This window comes from Poeciliopsis prolifica, unplaced genomic scaffold (genome assembly GCF_027474105.1).
Source record: "Poeciliopsis prolifica strain line A6 unplaced genomic scaffold, Auburn_PproV2 SCAFFOLD007, whole genome shotgun sequence".
Classification (NCBI taxonomy): Eukaryota; Metazoa; Chordata; class Actinopteri; order Cyprinodontiformes; family Poeciliidae; genus Poeciliopsis; species Poeciliopsis prolifica.
This window is the reverse complement of record NW_026562382.1, coordinates 9,829,097-9,846,694: the sequence shown is the minus strand read 5'-3', so window position 1 is coordinate 9,846,694 and position 17,598 is coordinate 9,829,097. Positions and strand designations below refer to the sequence as shown.

At 42.5% G+C, this 17,598-nt stretch overlaps 2 protein-coding genes across 3 annotated transcripts; both read right to left on the bottom strand.

Annotated features, from left to right (window-relative positions):
• Window positions 1-489: 489 nt before the first annotated feature.
• On the bottom strand, window positions 490-4,303 carry klhl23 (kelch-like family member 23). 2 transcript variants are annotated; one of them, XM_055032306.1, is made up of 4 exons: window positions 3,864-4,303; window positions 2,548-3,774; window positions 1,168-1,320; window positions 490-1,086 (listed from the first exon to the last, which is right to left on the bottom strand). In XM_055032306.1, the coding sequence occupies exons 1-4, from the start codon at window positions 3,928-3,930 to the stop codon at window positions 773-775; spliced, it is 1,761 nt and encodes a 586-aa protein (XP_054888281.1). In that variant the 5' UTR covers window positions 3,931-4,303; the 3' UTR covers window positions 490-772. The 2 variants fall into 2 exon arrangements, with proteins under 2 accessions (XP_054888281.1, XP_054888280.1); XM_055032305.1 differs by having other exon boundaries at window positions 490-1,320.
• Window positions 4,304-4,778: 475 nt separating this feature from the next.
• Window positions 4,779-17,519, bottom strand: phgdh (phosphoglycerate dehydrogenase). The gene is made up of 12 exons (XM_055032302.1): window positions 17,256-17,519; window positions 16,036-16,187; window positions 15,891-15,956; window positions 15,754-15,808; window positions 15,498-15,596; window positions 15,276-15,408; window positions 15,051-15,199; window positions 14,426-14,578; window positions 13,783-13,921; window positions 13,382-13,515; window positions 13,086-13,302; window positions 4,779-5,146 (listed from the first exon to the last, which is right to left on the bottom strand). Exons 1-12 carry the CDS (start codon window positions 17,391-17,393, stop codon window positions 4,992-4,994), a joined length of 1,590 nt encoding a protein of 529 aa, XP_054888277.1. The 5' UTR covers window positions 17,394-17,519; the 3' UTR covers window positions 4,779-4,991.
• Window positions 17,520-17,598: the final 79 nt, after the last annotated feature.

Sequence of the window (17,598 nt, the reverse complement as noted above, 5' to 3'; positions counted from 1 at the left end):
GTTGTATTGTTTTTTTTAAAATCATTATTATGAAACAAATGGTAAAAATATCTATTGATGATCATTCCATCCCAACACCAAAATGGTTCTGGTCCCCTTCTTTGTTTCTTTTTCTCTAAAATTACCAGAAATGCGATTATTAATATGAAAATAACATAAATTATTTTGGATAATGATATATTTGCAAATAGGTCTTTTGATCTATTTTGACACTGTAAATGGTCCATGGAAAGGAGGAAGTGGGTGTGAAATTTCTTTATTTTCTGTCACCAAGATTCTTTCTTTTCCATTTATTGATGCTTATTTTTAAATACCTTAAGCCTGATTGAAAGAGATCCCCAAAAAATTACTAAACCTATCATGAAACAACTGAAAATTAAAAACAAAAAAATTAACAAAAGAAGGTGTCGTCTTGTGCATGGAGAGTGTTGTGTTAAGGAGAAATGCACTGAATGTTTATGGAAATCACCCATTAAATCAGTTTAGCAGTTCAAGAGAGTGAGGTGATTTATTTAGTTAAATTGCAATGGAAGAGCAGTCCTACTATTAAAAATGGATTTCTGTCTAAACTTTTAAAACACTTAAAAATTAATAAAAACCTTTCAACAATTATTAAAAGAGAGAGACCCCTGAGATTTCACGTTGGCAAATGTACCCTGAACAGCTTACCAGATAATTTCGTCATCCACAGACTATTTCAAACTCTAGTGAAAGCTGTGAATAGACAATTCCATCTATTTTGTAAAAAAATTACATGAAAACGTGAAAAACGTCAATGAACGCTATGAACACATACACAACCATGTGACCTGGCGGGACTGGGCAGGGTCCCTACTATCTCCCAAGAGTCCAGCTCAGGGTCATATTTCTCAATGCTCTGTAAGTACGTTCCCTTTGAGTAGGAGTACCCCCCTGTTACATAAATACACCCACTTATCACCACAGCCCCACACTCCATCCTCCTCTCCTTCATCACTGATATGGGCTGCCATTCGTCGCTCTCTGTGTCGTAGCAATCTGCAGTGGTCGTCTGTCCGCCGACCAAGTACAGCTTGTTGTGGAGAGACACAGAACAAAGGCCATACTCTGGAAACACAAGGTTCAAACACAAGTAATCAGCTCGAAACAAATCAATGCTCCTTTTCTGACCCCTCTGATTACCCTTACCTGGATGTGGACTTAGTGTTACGATGCTCCATTCGTTGACATCTGGTCTGTAGACTTGGACTTTCTCATAGGTGCAGCTTCCTCTGTACCCATAATGGCCTCCAATCACATAGATTTTTTCTCCCATTACGCATGCAGTGGCATTTCCTACACCTTGAAAGGAAAACAGGGATGATACTGATCACCTGATCTTATGTCTGCTTAAAATGTTGTTCACTGATGTTTGTGTTCATTGATTTTTCTGGATGGATCACGGTTGTTTTTTCTCTGAAAGATTCTGACGTAAACGTGAGGCTTTGTGGGTGTTAGATGTCCAGCAGTAAGTTTACTTTGTCATAGCCACATTTACACCCCTTGAAATTTATCACGTCACATTGCAACCATAAACTTGTTTGTTATGGGGATTTTATGAAATAGACCAACACAAAACATCACTTAACTGCAAAGTGGAAGGAAAATGAAACGTTATTTTCAAAGTTTTCATCGATAAAAATCAGAAAGGTTTTATGTGGTTTGAAGACAGGCCCTTACTCTGACACCCCAAAATAAATTCCAGGGGAAAGTACTGCTTTAGGATGTCAACCAAATGGGATAATAGATTTCACCTGTGTGTAATTCCATTTTAGTAAAACTGCATTTGTTCTGGGACAGTTTGTTGGAGAACAGTAATCAACAGAGAGCATCACAAAGATGACGGAACATCCAAGGAATAAATTTAGGAAGTTTAAAGCAGGGCTAAACAATATTGCAACCGTTTTAAAATCTTAGAATGTAAGTCACACAGCTGCAAAGAAACTTATATTTTACCTAAACTGAAAGGCTGGGCAAGGATTGAATGTTCAGTTTACAGTTTTGCCATAATCTATGTAGGGGGTAGATCAGACATGTGGATGAACACCTTCAGTCATGAAGATCATGTGTTTTGGTCATCATTCAAAGCACAATGTGTGGCAGAAAACTAACACTGCAAATCAACTATAACTAGTGTGACACATGGGAATAGTTGGAAGCTGCACATAGAAGATGTGACAGGTTTACCTTCCAGCAAGAAGACAATGCAGAACCAACAGTACATGGGTCCAGACATAAATGTAATTGAGAATATGTTGCAATACTTAACAATTACGAGATTGGGGTTGATTGTCCTTTTTTGACCATAGTGCCCCTTCATGCCTTCAGGGTTAAACTGGAAATATTTTCAGGTGTCAAGTAACTTGTGTTTTAAAGTGCATATAATATGTCATGTTATATTTGATATTGCATACAAATGTCCAACATTTGCATGCAAGAGGGAGCAGTATTTTTAAAAAAATCTTTAACAGACAGTAAACCAAATTAAATGTAATGCATTTCAGTTTTCTTCCCATGAAATTGTTGTACCTTGGATCATTTTGGCCACTGGAAACCATCTCTTTTTCAAAGGATCATAAAATTCAGTCTCTTGCTCTGGAGCTCCTCCTCTGTAGCCTCCGATGGTGTAAACACAGCCATGTAGAGCCACTGAGCAGTGGTAGTACCTGGCAGTAATCATGGGACAACTCTCTGTCCATTCATCATAGTCACAGTTATAAACTGAAACAGTGTCCAGGGCTTCGACTGTGTTAGTCCTGTATCCACCAGTCACATAGATGTTTGCACCAAGCAGGCTGATGCTGTAGCTCTCTCTTCCAGGGTCGGGCATGTCTTTCCCCTGCACCCACGTATTGCTGACAGGATCCCAGATGTGCACTTCACACAGAGGATGCCAGTAGTATCCTCCAATGATGTACATACTGGGGGAAACTTTTCTGCTCGGAGGGATCTCCTTGCCATTTGACCTCATCGCCTGAACAATCATGGATTTTAACTTCCCATCGTTTTTTGTTAGATATTGCCTGTGCACCTCCAAGGAAGCGTTGAAGTAAATGTCATCCAGACTGAGGTGGAGAGAGTGGAGCAGGTCTGACACGTTGTGAACCCGACTATCCAAGTCATGGGACACCCACCTGACCACACCATCTATCAGCGCCTCATCTCCCTGCACAGTGAGGCTCTGATCCGCCAGAACAGACCTGATCTTCTCACGGTCCAACTCCAGGAACTCCTCTTGCTCCATGAGCTCCGGAAACCTGCTCAGCATCACTCTGCGAGCCTCCCGCTGCAGCCTGGGGCACTGATGGAGCTCAGCAAAGGTGTGCATGCCCAGGCAGTTGTCCACCTCCAGGAGACGGATGAGGAACTCCTCGCAGGCCTGCTTGACCCTGCTGAACTGCAGGAGGTCCGCAGCCTCCAGCAGGCTCTGCACGTTGCTCTCGGTGACGCGCACCCGGGCCGTGTAGACGTAGTCCAGCAGGGAGCCCAGCACCGCGCAGTCCACGCCGCTCAGCTTGATGACGCTGTCGGACCTCTCCCTCATGTCGGCCGTGAACATGACTTTGAAATAAGAGCTGCGGGCCGCCAGCAGCGCTCTGTGGCAGTGGAACACCTGACCGGACTCGCCACACTGCAGGGCCACGTCGGTGAACAGTCCGCGGGCGTAGAAATGCCTGAGAGCCTCCAGGAGCTCCGCGGGATGCTCCCCGTCACAGAAGTCATATGTGTAGATCTCGTTTTTATTAGACATTATATCTAGAGACAAAAAAAAAAGAAAGAAAAACGTGGCAAGCAATTTAATGCAACATTTTTTTATGTTTAAAATACAGGGACCGCGTGCGTACCCAATATCTGGCCATGGATGTTTGTTCCCCACCGACGCTCCTCGAAGCGCTCCTCTCCAAAACACATGAACCTCAATTTAGCTCCGGACTGTCGCAGGCAGCTCGATCCTATTTTGGTATTTGTGTGCAGCAGCAGTAGCGGGAGCCGCCCCCTCCTCCTCCTTTCTGCGCTCCAGTGACCAGGTCCTTGACAAAGCCAGTCCGGCACTCAGAGGAATCACCCTGAGCCGTTATTCTCCTCTCAGAGCCTAAATATAACCCCGACCCGCGGTCTCGTGACGCGCTCACCGTCTGCGCATTAGCCGCAACCACGCAGAGGGAGATCCGCGCGCACAGAATACAAATCAGACACAAACGAGCAGCGCCTTTCAAAACGACACCAGAGGAAGGAGCAGAGTGATCTGCGGGGCCCATTCATGTTTTTTACCCCACCAAGTCTCCCCGTTGCCATGGTAATCTGAATGCGGTATTCCAGTGCGACGGAGGCTTTAACGTAATCCTGACGTGGATTAGCGGGACAATAATGCTCTGTATTCCCTGCAGGACATATTTTCACACAGGATTAGAAAATATATATATATTTATTTATCCTTTGGACTTCAGTCAATTATGACCCAATATGCTTTAAAACAAGCATTACAGGCTCTGACGCAAGTGCTGAAAGTGTGGGAAGATTTTTTTTTTACCCGTTTTATCTCTTAGATAGACTAACTATATATTCTGCAATTGCATCAAACCGACTCTTGTATAATATTTAACAATATTAACTGGACTAGAAAATCAGTTGTTGTTTGTCATAATAGATTGTAAACGCTATTTCTTTTCTGCAAAGTTTTTTTTTAATATAATGATTTAACTTTTCGTCCTGGTTTGCAATGAACCCCATTTTAATGAGTAAATCATCAGAGTCAACACTTCATGAGAGACATTTTATTTAGGTTTTACGCCAACAAATTAAATGGACACAAACACTGGAATGCTCTAAAAATAATTTTAGATGTTAATGCGTGCAACTACTAAACAAACTGTTAGCTGTAAAGGCAAACAAAGAAAGCTTATTTATATTCAGCCCTCTTGAGGAGGCCAGGGTTCTTCACAGACTAAATGTTATTCTGGGACGGTTTTTGTTTAAATCCTGAGCTGTGCTGCATTCTTAACCAAGGGTTTCAAGACGCCGAGATCTTGCAGGAGGGAGGACACCCCGAAGCAATACCACACATCCCCGGTGTGGTCCACAGGAGCGCTGAAAGACTCAATCTGCACTCCCTCCGAGGCCAACACTCCTAAACAGAACAATTGGAAAGAAAACGCGGGTGTGAATTTAAGGAACAAAGAACACTGCAATTTAGAAATCATAATTGCAATCTTCCATCCTAATTAAATGGGATCAAAACAGAGGGAGAGAAAACAGTTTGGAGTTTCATACTGACTTTGACGACATTTATTCCAAAACTTCTCTCATTTTGTAGTAAAGAAGTGCAATCCACACTGACTAATGCTGTGATTGCAGCCATTGGTGCATCCACATGAATATTTATCCAATCACTTAGTTTAGGTGAAATATTTTTGTTTACTTGAGAATTTGTAGAAATAATTTTTTCACTGAAGAGCCAAAAATAATAGTTTACTTTTTTAGATTGTTCAACAGACAATGCAATAAAAGTAGGACAGAGACCAATACATTTTCACTGAACTGAAACTTGTTTGGTTACATTTAAACTAATTTTAGACGGTTGTCACTGTGTAACCACGCAGATTTATGTTTTTACTGCACATTCGATAGTAAGAGTGATCTACAAAGCAACCTCTCTTCCATCACACAACTGCATAGGTAACCATGCCGCTTTTAAAGTGCAGCATTTTCTGCCTCACCTGGTGAATTTTGACTCAGTTATATGTTGCTGGGCTCCAGCATGTACGACATCCGGAGTTGTCCTTGCTGATTATAAGAAAGGTTTTATTTTCCTTCATACAAAAGTCGCCTGTCAACATCTAACCCTACCCAGCAGAACGGGGAAAAACAGTGTAGTGCTGAGCGACAGCGACGCATTCACTGACATCAAGTAAATATGACTACCAAAAATAAATTTACAAGACGGACACAAAACCAAGTTCAGAAGAAATTAATAAACTACAGTGAACAATGAATTAACTTATAAACAAAACAGAATTGGTGGGGTACCTTATCAACTAATAAATTTGATGTCTCTCACACTCTCCCCCACTTTAAAAATGTCGTCTCGACATTCAAGTGTACAGGTTACAGTACAGTTTAGCTTCATTCTTTTTTTTTTTTTTTTTTTTTTTACCAAGGCCGCCAGTAACCTTGTACATTTACACATTTAGTAGCTACTGTTCCGTCTGTGGAACTTGGTTCTCCAAGTGCAAAATATGTCAAAGTCTGTGGTCTCCTTCGCTCTCTCCTGGGGCGTGTACTGGGCTGTCTTGCCTCTACAGCCTGTTCAATGTCAGAACCACTTTCCACATCCCCTGAGACCATGATGTCCACATCCTCTGGTTCAGCAATGTTGATATTTTCCTCATTAGTTTCTGTAGAATCACCCTGACCAACTTCTGTTCTGTGCAGAGATTTGTTGGCACAACTGTCCATTTGTGGCACAAATTCTGTAGCCAGGGGGTCCAGTTCAGGTGACCTGTTCGGCTCTGGAAGAGGCCATGTGAAAACCACATCAGAGAAATCCTCATCTGGAATCTCCTCCTCATTTCCTGTCTGTTGTGTCAGTTCCAAACGTGTTTGCCTCTGTTTGTTGTCATGTCTCTTCTTTGTATTCGTACAGGTTGCATTCGTGTTCTCATCTGAACACAGAGGGAGGAAATCACAGGGCAACAACATATTTCGGTGCAGAACTCTTGTCCTGCCTTTCCCATTTTCTGCCTCCAGTTCAAACACAGGACTTTCCTCCCCCATTTGACGCTTAACCACATAGATGTTATCTTCCCAATAGGAGTGGATTTTGCCTGGCCCTCCCTTTTCAGCCACATTTCTGACAAGTACACGGCTCCCGACTCGCAGTCCTGGACCGTGTATTCTCTTGTTGTACTGTATTTTCCCTCGGTCAGAAGACTTGGCTGCATTCCTGGAGGCAATGCTGTATGCTTCAGCCATCCTTTGTCCCCATCTGTCCACATAGTCCTGGTAGGAACCCGAACCTTGCTCTCGCTCAAGGCCAAAAAGAAGATCAGCTGGTAACCGTGGCGACCTCCCAAACAGCAAGAAGAAGGGAGAGTAACCAGTGGCATCATTAACAGTGCAATTATATGCATGTACGACTTTGTGGAGGTGATTTTTCCAGTCTGTTTTCTGTTCCTCCGTTAGCGTTCTTAACATCGACAGAAGAGTCCTGTTAAATCTTTCTGTTTGTCCGTTCCCCTGTGGGTGATAGGGGGTGGTGTGTGAGCCCTTAACACCAGACAGTTCTTTCAGGTGATGTATCAACCTGTTTTCAAATTCTCGTCCTAAATCATGATGCAATTTTTCTGGAAAGCCAAATCTGAGACAAAAGTCATTAAACAGTTTATCTGCCACCGTTTTTGCTGATTTATTTGTAGTTGCGTAAGCCTGAGCAAAGCGGGTGTAGTGGTCCATAACTACCAGAATGTACTCAAAACCACCTCTGCATTGTTCCAAATGCAAAAAGTCAACTGACACTAGCTGAAATGGGTGAGTGGTCTCTATGCTCAACATAGGGGCACGTGCCTGTCTATTAGGTTTTCTTTTTTTTAGACATTCACAAACATTGGTGACAAAATGTTCAATGTCCCTTTGCATTTTTGGCCAAAAGAAACGATCCCTAATCAGATTGAGTGTCCGCTCTGAGCCCAAGTGACCCATTTGTTTATGTAATTCATCGAGCACCAACGGATGGTACACTGAAGGAAGAATTAGTTGTTTTTTGGTTTTGGTTGTTCTAAACATTGTTCCATCCTCTGTGATTTTTAGTTTGCTCCACTCTCTAGCCAATGCTTTAAACTCAGGACTCTCAGTTTGGAGTTCATGTGCAGCAGGTCTTTTGTTTTGCAGCTTATACTCGTACATTTTACCTATTACAGGGTCTTGCTGTTGTGCTGCACAGATTTCCTGTCTTGGTATTGGTTGAATTGTCCAAAAGTCTCTCTGCTCCTGATTGTTGCTGCAGGACACCAAAAGAGACTGCATTCAACATTGGTGCTGGTTCTGCTTGCTGCACTAAGATACCCTGCTGTGTGGCTACTACAGCGTCTTGGCTAATTGTTTGTGTGCAGCTTTTCATATAGTCTTCAAAATCAAGGGGCATTCGAGATAACCCATCTGCATCTGCATTTGTTTTCCCAGGCCTGTATTTTATGGTAAAATTGAAGTCTGCCAACTCCGCAACCCATCGCTGACCTGACGCGTTTAATTTTGCTGTGGTCAGAACATAAGTGAGTGGATTATTGTCAGTGTAAACCACGAAAGATGGGGCATGAAACAAATAATCCCTGAAGCGCTCGCAGATAGACCATTTTAAAGCTAAAAACTCCAGTTTACCTGCATGCATATGATAATTTTTCTCTGGTGGGGTTAGAGTTCTAGATCCATAAGCTATAACTCGTAGCTTGCCGTCTCTGCGTTGATAGAGAACTGCCCCTAATCCTGCTTGAGAAGCATCAGTATGCAGCACAAATGGTTGGTTTAGATCTGGGTATCCTATAATAGGAGGGTTTGTCAATTTGTCAACTAGGCAGCACAGAATTTGATGATGAGTTTCTGTCCATTTAACAGGGAATGATGAGGGCAGCTGTCCCCTGTTCAGTTTGTTTTTCCTCTGTTTTCTACTTTTCTGGTTTTTTGAGCCTTGGATGGGGTTTTTAGCGTCTGCTGGGGTTGCAATCAGTTCATATATTGGTTTTGCGATGCATGAAAGTCTTGAATATAAGATCTGTAATAAGACAGAAAGCCCAAAATCTGTCTCACCTCTCCCACTGTGCTGGGTTGTTTTTCTCTGAGTGCCAGAACGGGGGCAATCTCTGCTGGATCCATGCTATGACCCTCTTTTGACACCATCCTACCCAAGAACCTAACTCTTGGCTTAAAAAGTTCACACTTCTTAGCAGTAAGTTTAACCCCATGTTTCTGGTATCTTTGTAAGACTGCTCTTACATGTTCAACATGGTCCTCAAATGATTTACTGTGAACCAAATTGTCATCAAGATAAGGTAGGCAGACATCATCACGCAAACCCCACAAACACTCCTCCATGCTTCTCTGAAATTCTGCTGGTGCTGAACTGAGTCCAAATGGGATTCTAGTCCATTGATATAAACCCCATGGAGTAATAAATGCAGTGAGTGGCTGGCTGTCCTCATCTAAAAAACCCTGATGATAAGCCTTTCCCTGGTCCAATACTGTAAACCAGGAGCTACCGGTCAGGCTGTCCAGCATGTCTTGTATTCTGGGAATAGGATGTCTATCAGGTACTGATTTGCGATTAAGTTCTCTATAATCTACACAAAGTCTGAGCTCGCCTGATTTTTTTCTCACGCAGACTATCGGCGAAGAATAGGATGACTTTGATTTTGTAACCCAGCCTCTGTTTATCAGATCCTGCAGGTAGGTTTTTACTTCCTGGTGCAGGGGTTTAGGCACACTAATGTAGGTCTTTTGAACTGGTGTCTGATCTTTGAGGGTAATGTGCATGCGAAGACTGGGAATACAACCAACATCACTTTCGTCTTTGGCAAAAGCTTTACACTCCTCTCTGAGCATTGTTTTCACTGCAAGCTGCTGCTCACCAGTTAAATGATCTAACTGTACAGGAGGATCCCAAACGTTACTCATGTCACTGCTGGCAGGGGATGAGGCTTTAACATCTGCATCACTTGTCATGTTGTTAGTTTGTTGGTTCTCTACTGGTTGCAAAGCAGCTGGGTATATTGCTTTTACAGCCTCGATGTGGCCTAGAATAAGGCGTGGTTTTAAAGTTACATTATAACCTGTGGTGTTGGTGACAGACACCGGGACCAAGACTGAGGTGCCCCTCTTCACTTTAAACAGCACCTCTTGCATATGAAGTCCTTCTGGATTGCTGGTATTCAGAGTAGGACAAAATAACATTACAGTGTCCTCGTCAGCCTGTATGTGGGTTCGACAACGAATGGTTCGAGTTTCATCAGAGCCAAGGATAACTTTACGCCATCCTGTTTTTACTTGAATCTCCTTTCCAGGATTCTGGGATGTCTGTATTAACTGGATGATAGTCTTTGCAGAATCAACATCAATGTCAAAAGCACTGCTCACTATGTTAGCAATATCATTTTTATTACCTTGTTGCTCCAATTGCTCTTTGATGACTTCCTCTATCACATTGTACCCTATTATAGGGTCTTGAGCCACATTTGGGTCGCTGGAGACGAGCACGGGCACTAATAGGCTAGAGCTGGATGTTTTAATCCCAGTAAGTTTAAAATCTATGGGAATCCACCCCATAAATGGTATTTCCGTTTGATTAGCAGCAAGCCCATTTAATGGTTCTGGTCCCAGAAGCTCATCTATCTCCCTTATAGTGGTGTGAGGCAAATGCTCTGCTCTCCAGTTGTCATTTATCACTGTAGCCTGTGCACCTGTGTCCCACAGTGCTACAACTGGTGAATTGTCAAAAGTGCAGCTCACCATTTTACGCCTACCAATTAGCTTTACTAGTTTCTTCCCCTTTTTATCTGAGGAAATGTCAAAATTTTCTACAAGTGGAAAACAACTCTTTTCATTTTTTTCACCCAGATATTGTTCTGCTAGTCTCACAGCTTTACATGTGTGCTTATGTCTGTGCCAGTGTTTGTCTGACATGCTTTGGAACAATACATGGTAGCTGAGCAACCTGAACACCTCTGGAGTGGAGCATCAACTGTTTCTTCCCGGTGGCAAAAAAGGCAGCAGCGGGACTCTACATGTGGTGGCTGGGTCACTGCTGGTCCATGGCAGTGGCCCTCCGATGTTTTCCTGCTGCTGACGTGGAGCTCTGCATCCTCTGGAGATGTGACCCGGCTGGCCACATTTGAAGCAATGGGTGCAGTCGTCTCCTTTTCCATTGCTCTGGCAGGCTCTGCAGCCCCTCCTTCTCTGGGTACCCCTGGCGTCCGATGTCCTCTTTGCAGCATGCCACTTACTGGTGTTCAGGGAAGCGATGAACATCTGCTTTACCTCTGCAACCTCGTTTCTAAGTTCGCTCACCAAGGTGTGCATTTCAGGTGGAGCAGGAGCTGTCGTCTTTTCGTCCTTGGTTTGAGATCTGCTACGTGGTTCATCTTCAGTGAGCAGCTGGTTGATCCTTGTGGTTTTTGAGCCGTTTCTCTTAATTTATTTAGCCGCTCTGTCTCAAGATTTGAAGCTTCATTAAGTTTCTCAATCAGTATTTCATCGGTCACATCAGGGTCGTCAAGAAATGTCTTGATCTGAAATTTGATGTTATCATTTTGCAGTCCTGTACCCACTGATCTTAAAAACTTTCTTCTCACCAGGTCCACGCTGTAGTCTCTGCTTCTTCATTCCTGGATGCATATAAAAGCCTGTCTTAAGCTCTATGGCCCTGAATAAAAAATCTTGAGCTGACTCTTTTGGGTCCTGGGAAAGATTAACCAGTTTTTGGTACAAGTCAGATGTGTCATCTTCTCTGTAATGTCCTTTTAATATCGTCTTTAACTGTGGGAGCGTCAAATCGGTCTTTATTTCCAGCATATCACGCAGCTTAAGACCAGGGCTGATTGCTCTTATCACTGCTTCAATAACTTCGGGCTCACTGTGACCCTTCCGGTCCATTTTCTATCTGGCGCAGCAGGCTGGTGTAGGAGAGCCGATCACGCTGATCGCTCCCTCCTATTTGGCCACAGATGCGAAACTCACGGCGAATAGTCACCTCCGGTACTTTGGCTGATGAGCTCAACCCGAAGCCGGCAGCGGCTTCCGTTAGTCTGAGTTTTTCAGCTATGGCTTTGACCTCCCCTTCCAGCTCGTCATATTTGCTACTTGTATCGAACGAGTGGAGAATTCCACGACGCTCCTCTTTAACTTCCGGTCTGCCCAGAGCCCATAAAAGTTCCTTTACAAACTGCACAGCGTCATTTAGCGTGTAGCTGTGTTCAACTTCATCCAGCTTATATTCTACAGCCCTCATCAGCTGGCGTCTGGTACTTTCTTTCGTGGGCTCCTCCTCTGTAGCAAAGCATTTCAGTTGATAACTGACTTCCAACAGCCGATCGCGACTTAACTGACAAAGCGCGGCTGTGACTTCGTCTCGCAGAGGTTCCAGTTCCATTGTGGGGACTCATAAAAATGTTCTCATACCCCTTGGATGAAAACTGTTCTTAAATCTTTTAAATTTTAGGTCCGATGGTCGGAGAGGGTTTTACTTGAGCGGCGCACAACGGTTCTAAACGTCTCCGTTCTTGCGCCGAAAATCCTTTTAAAACATCTCTCCTGGCTGGCTCGCCATTATATGTTGCTGGGCTCCAGCATGTACGACATCCGGAGTTGTCCTTGCTGATTATAAGAAAGGTTTTAATTTCCTTCATACAAAAGTCGCCTGTCAACATCTAACCCTACCCAGCAGAACGGGGAAAAACAGTGTAGTGCTGAGCGACAGCGACGCATTCACTGACATCAAGTAAATATGACTACCAAAAATAAATTTACAAGACGGACACAAAACCAAGTTCAGAAGAAATTAATAAACTACAGTGAACAATGAATTAAACTTATAAACAAAACAGAATTGGTGGGGTACCTTATCAACTAATAAATTGATGTCTCTCACATATAGGCCTGTCACGATTAACAATAAATTAATTAATCGCATAATAAATGAAAGTTATCGACCTCATTTTAATTTATCGGCTTTAAAAATTCATTTCTGCCTTTTTCTCTTTCTATTGATGACACTGGATGAAAAATTTGTTATATGTTGTATTTAGTATTTATTCAAATGCATTTTTGTTAACGGAGAATGAGAGTCCATTTTACTTTCGTTTTTGGCTGTTTACCAGTTCCAGTGTTAAATGTTTTTTTTTAATTAAAGTGTATTTATTTTTGGCAGAATATATCTTGCATTATTATATATATTAATACAAGATATATTCTTGCATTAAAATGGTCTTCAAACAGCATTATCGTTTATCGCAATATGTTTTGAGGCAGTTAATCGCTCAGCAAAATGTATCGTGACAGGCGCACTCAGTCGTTTGTCTTCTTACCAGCCACAGAGGGCAGCAGTGGAGGATCCGCAGAAGCTTGGAGAAACAGCAGATTTCCGGTCAGAGAGACGGGCTGCCTGAAGACGCTGCCGCTCAGCTCCAGCAGGACAGGAACGCCTCCTTGAACCGATCCGCTCCCTCGGTAGCTGTGGCCGTCTGCCACCACCTCCACCTTACACAATCCTGCCTCCTCAGATGCACAGTGGCTCTGATTCACCTGAAAATCAAGTTACATGAATCAAAAAGTATTTAAGTATTTGCCATGTGGGATTTATTATGATAAGTTCATTTCCTACCACTATTCCACTCTCCTTGGCGAGGCTCTGGACGTTGATGAGATTAGCACTACGTCCAGATCCATGATTCAAAAGTCCCACAAGTACAGCTGAGGTCAAATACCCCCCACAGGCTTTCATGGAGTCCCCTGACCCTGATTTTCAGATAACAGTTTATAATGTTACAAGAACTTGAAAGCAAGGAATGCCTTTCACAGCAGAAAGGTTTATCATAATATAATATTTAAATATGACATAAATATGAGGCAATTATGTCCTTTATGCATCAACACTGGCTTGTTTCATGGTTAGACCACTAGAGGGAGGTAAAAGAAAAGCCTTTTGCAATTTTACACTTTCAGGAACTAGTTCTCCTTTTCAGATCATTGTGACAAACAGGTTAGATCAGTTAGTCATTTGACCTTGAGTGATGATGTGAATATGACTGAACGGTTTCCTGGAGGCATTGCAGGAGTGAAGCACCGCTCCCACAGCTTCTCCAAGTCGGATCAGCTGCTGAGACTCCTGGGAGAACGTGCCGGCTAAAACCTGAGCATTTACCTGCACAAAAAGGACAAAAATGAACAGTTTTAAAAGAAAACTTTTTTTCTTGTTTGTTTTGTACTTGCATGTACTGCTATTGCATATAGGATCATTGTAAGAGTAAGATTTATCTCAAATTCAGTAGCACTTCCTGAAGGTTGTTTACTAGTTGCATCTGGGTTCAAGTCTGGAAAGGGGAAATGTGTCAATAGATAGTCAGAAGTTAAATGTTCCACTTCTGGGGTGTCAGTGTATTAAGACAGGAACTTTCACCCACCCAACAGAACAAAGAGGAAGCTTGTTTGGAAAGGTAAAACGATTGTCCTAAATTCAACAAATGCATGAATATTTTTGAGCTCGACAGCTAAAGTTAAGCAATGCAGCCCACCTTGCTTTTGTAGGCAAACACATTTTAGTGACTCCTGTTTTTGAATCTTAAGCTTTTTTTTGTTTTGCAAAAAATATAGTTGCTTTAAAAAGTTATTTTGAATGAAAGATGCAGGACATTCGAGTGGCACTTACTGTTCCGACCAGGTTCCTGCCGTTCACCATGTCCACAATCTGCAGGGCGATATCCTCGCCACAGCGGGCCTGAGCCTCCTTGGTGCTGGCTCCAAGGTGAGGACAGCTGATGACATTCGGATGGTTCACCAGAGAACGGTTCTTAGGTGGCTCCTGCAGCCAACAAACACAGAAAAATAAGAACTAGATCAGAGTAGTATCAGAGTGACTTTCTGATACTAATTTTCACTTAATTAACAGAATACAACTAATTTTATTCTATTATTTCAGTTGAGAGTCATTAATTCTTTATTTTAGGATCTGAGGTGATGCCACATCATGGCCCTCATGCATGAAAAATGTACACAGCGAATAAAAATTGATTTAAGGTTGTTTTTTTCTATCAAGTTTGAAGTTGGTGTCTAAATGACATTTTTGCATTCTCTATGACTTGTTGAAATTGTTTTATTGCCCAGCACTAGTTTTTGACCTGCCACCCACAGACTGGGAAGAATTAAAGTAGGAAATCACTAAAATCCAGTCACTACCTAATTCCTCCAAGCGTCTCTAATAAAAACAAAATTGCTTCAGAAACTTCAGAGAAACTCTGTCGATTACGGAGAGATATAAGTGACTTAGATTTCACCTCAATAAAAACATCAAGTCCAGCTCCTCCACACTGTCCAGACTCCAAAGCTCTTAGAAGAGCTTCTTCATCGATGATGCCTCCTCTTGCACAGTTCACAACCTTCACTCCTTTCTTGCACTTTGCAAATGTCTCATCATTGAGCAGACCTTAAAAATAGAACACATGGCATTAGTCTGCATATTGTTGTTGTATCCATCATTCTATGAGGACAGAAATTCTCACCAACTGTGGAGGGCATCAGAGGAGTATGGACAGTGATGTAGTCACACTGTGGCCAGAGCTGCTCCAGAGACATTTGCTCCACTCCCCAACTTGCTGACACCTCAGGCGGAGTGATCGGATCATAGCCGATCGTCTAGTGGGAAGCAAAGAAAACGAGCTTGTAATATTTATGTAAGTGTTACAATCCAACAAGTCTCATCATGCTTGAGTGTCTTGACTCACTCTCATGCCAAATGCTTGCATTCTTGTGGAAACCTCCTTTCCTATTCGTCCCAGCCCGACAATCCCGAGCACTTTGCCATACAGCTCTGCTCCCATGAACTGTAAAAGTGAAAACAAAGACCCTAAATATGGACAGAGAAGAACCAGCTATCACATTTGATTACTGACAACTGAATGAACAATGGAGCCAACCATGCAACTTAAACTGCCGTACATGCCAAATCCAAACTTGTCCCAGATGGAAATTTCCACGTACCTTTTTGCGATCCCAGTTGCCTTGTTTCATCGACATCGCAGCTTGAGGCACATGTCTAGAGACCATAGAAATTATATCAGACGAATATATAGATATTAGGCAACTATTGTATGTTTATTTTTACAAAAGCCTCTTGCCTTGAGAGGCTCATCAGCAGGGCACAGGTCAGCTCAGCGGCACTGATCGTGTTGCCACTTGGTGTGCTGAAATGGAATAAAATGGACGGTGGGTTAAATTGTGTGGCTCAGCGTACAGAATGTTTGCCTTAAGCTGCACACTGACTTCATGACAATGATGCCCTTTTTGGTGGCAGCATCAACATCCACATTGTCCACACCGGTCCCAGCTCTCCCAATAATTTTGAGATTATCAGCAGCATTTATAACGTCCGCAGTCACCTTGGTCGCAGATCTAACAACAAGGCCATCGTAGTCCTAAAGTGTAAAACAAAGCACAGAGTTATCGCTGAATTTAGATTGGCAGTCATATAAATAGACTAAATCATGCACACGAAGTTTCAAACTAATCTCAAAAAGGATGCATGATATATCAGCACTGTTGTTTATAATAAATTTTATATATATATATATATATGTGAGGAAAAAACCTAGGCAAATAGGTGCTGCTCTGCTACATAGGTACTTTAAAAGATTAGTTAATACATTTATTTTCCTCTTTCTTCAGGTAAATCAATTATTATTAGGCTACACAAGTTTTATCAAACCAAAAATTCTAAAGTAATATTTCACATTAGACTAAAGTATTGAGGGTGAATATTACTTAAAAATAATCTGTGCAAGTTCATTTTTATTATATCAATACAAACTGCTGACACTGAAACCTGAAATTGTAAACAAAAAGCTGCTTTTGGAACAGTAGTGTAATCACTAATTAACTCAATTGAAATTGTAAATTAAATAATCCCAAAAGAAAGCTTTAAAATAAAAACTTTGAAAAAAAATTCATAAAAAAATCACACGAATCAACTTGATTAATAATGATAGCAGCAGAGAGGGTGGCTTAATGGTGTCCATAGCAAACACTTGACCCAAGGATCCAATAGATTACGTGTCCGGGCCTGAACACTGCAGTGCATTCACATTTAAAGAGGAAAAGTTCATTAATCCACTTTAAATGTTCTTTTAATAATTGGGAGTAAATGCCCATTCCTGCTGATCTCGACGTGGATCTGATAAGAGGTGCCCACACTCTGCAGCATGTGGGAGTGATGGGAACTCAGGGAAGAGTTGCATCAGCTTCACAATGGGCGGAACTGAGCTGAAGCCACTTTGCACATTTAAAAAGCGCTTAATCAGCGATACGTCCCAGTCAATTACTAAAACAGATGATCTCCGCTTTGTTTGTTTTGTGCGTGTGTGTGTGTGTGCGCGCGCGTTTCCCAAGAAAAGTGCAGCACGTTTTCCGCCGGTGCAACTTTTCCTCTGCAAAAACAGGCAGCAGGTTTTACGCTTCTCGAGAAATCACACGACGGCGACACCAACCTTGATCTCTGCGACTAAATCCTCCTTTTTCATATTCTGCTTTTCAGTGACACGGATCCCATTTTCCTCCAAGATCGCCCTGCAGCGGGGGTCAACGCTTTCACTGATCAGCACAGTTTTGATGCAGATCGGAGCCATCTTTGGAGAGGAGGGGTCTTTCTCTGCCTGCTGGTCGCCGAGGGGCCACTGGTGGATGTGGCAGTGAAATGGTGCACACTGTGAGGGAGTTCCTCTGAATGGCTCTCGCTGATTTCCCAGGAACCCATCTTTTTTCAACTTGGTCCCGCCTCTCGTGCATCTCCTGTTCTGACGTAACCGCACGTGCACGCTGGAAAACCAGCTC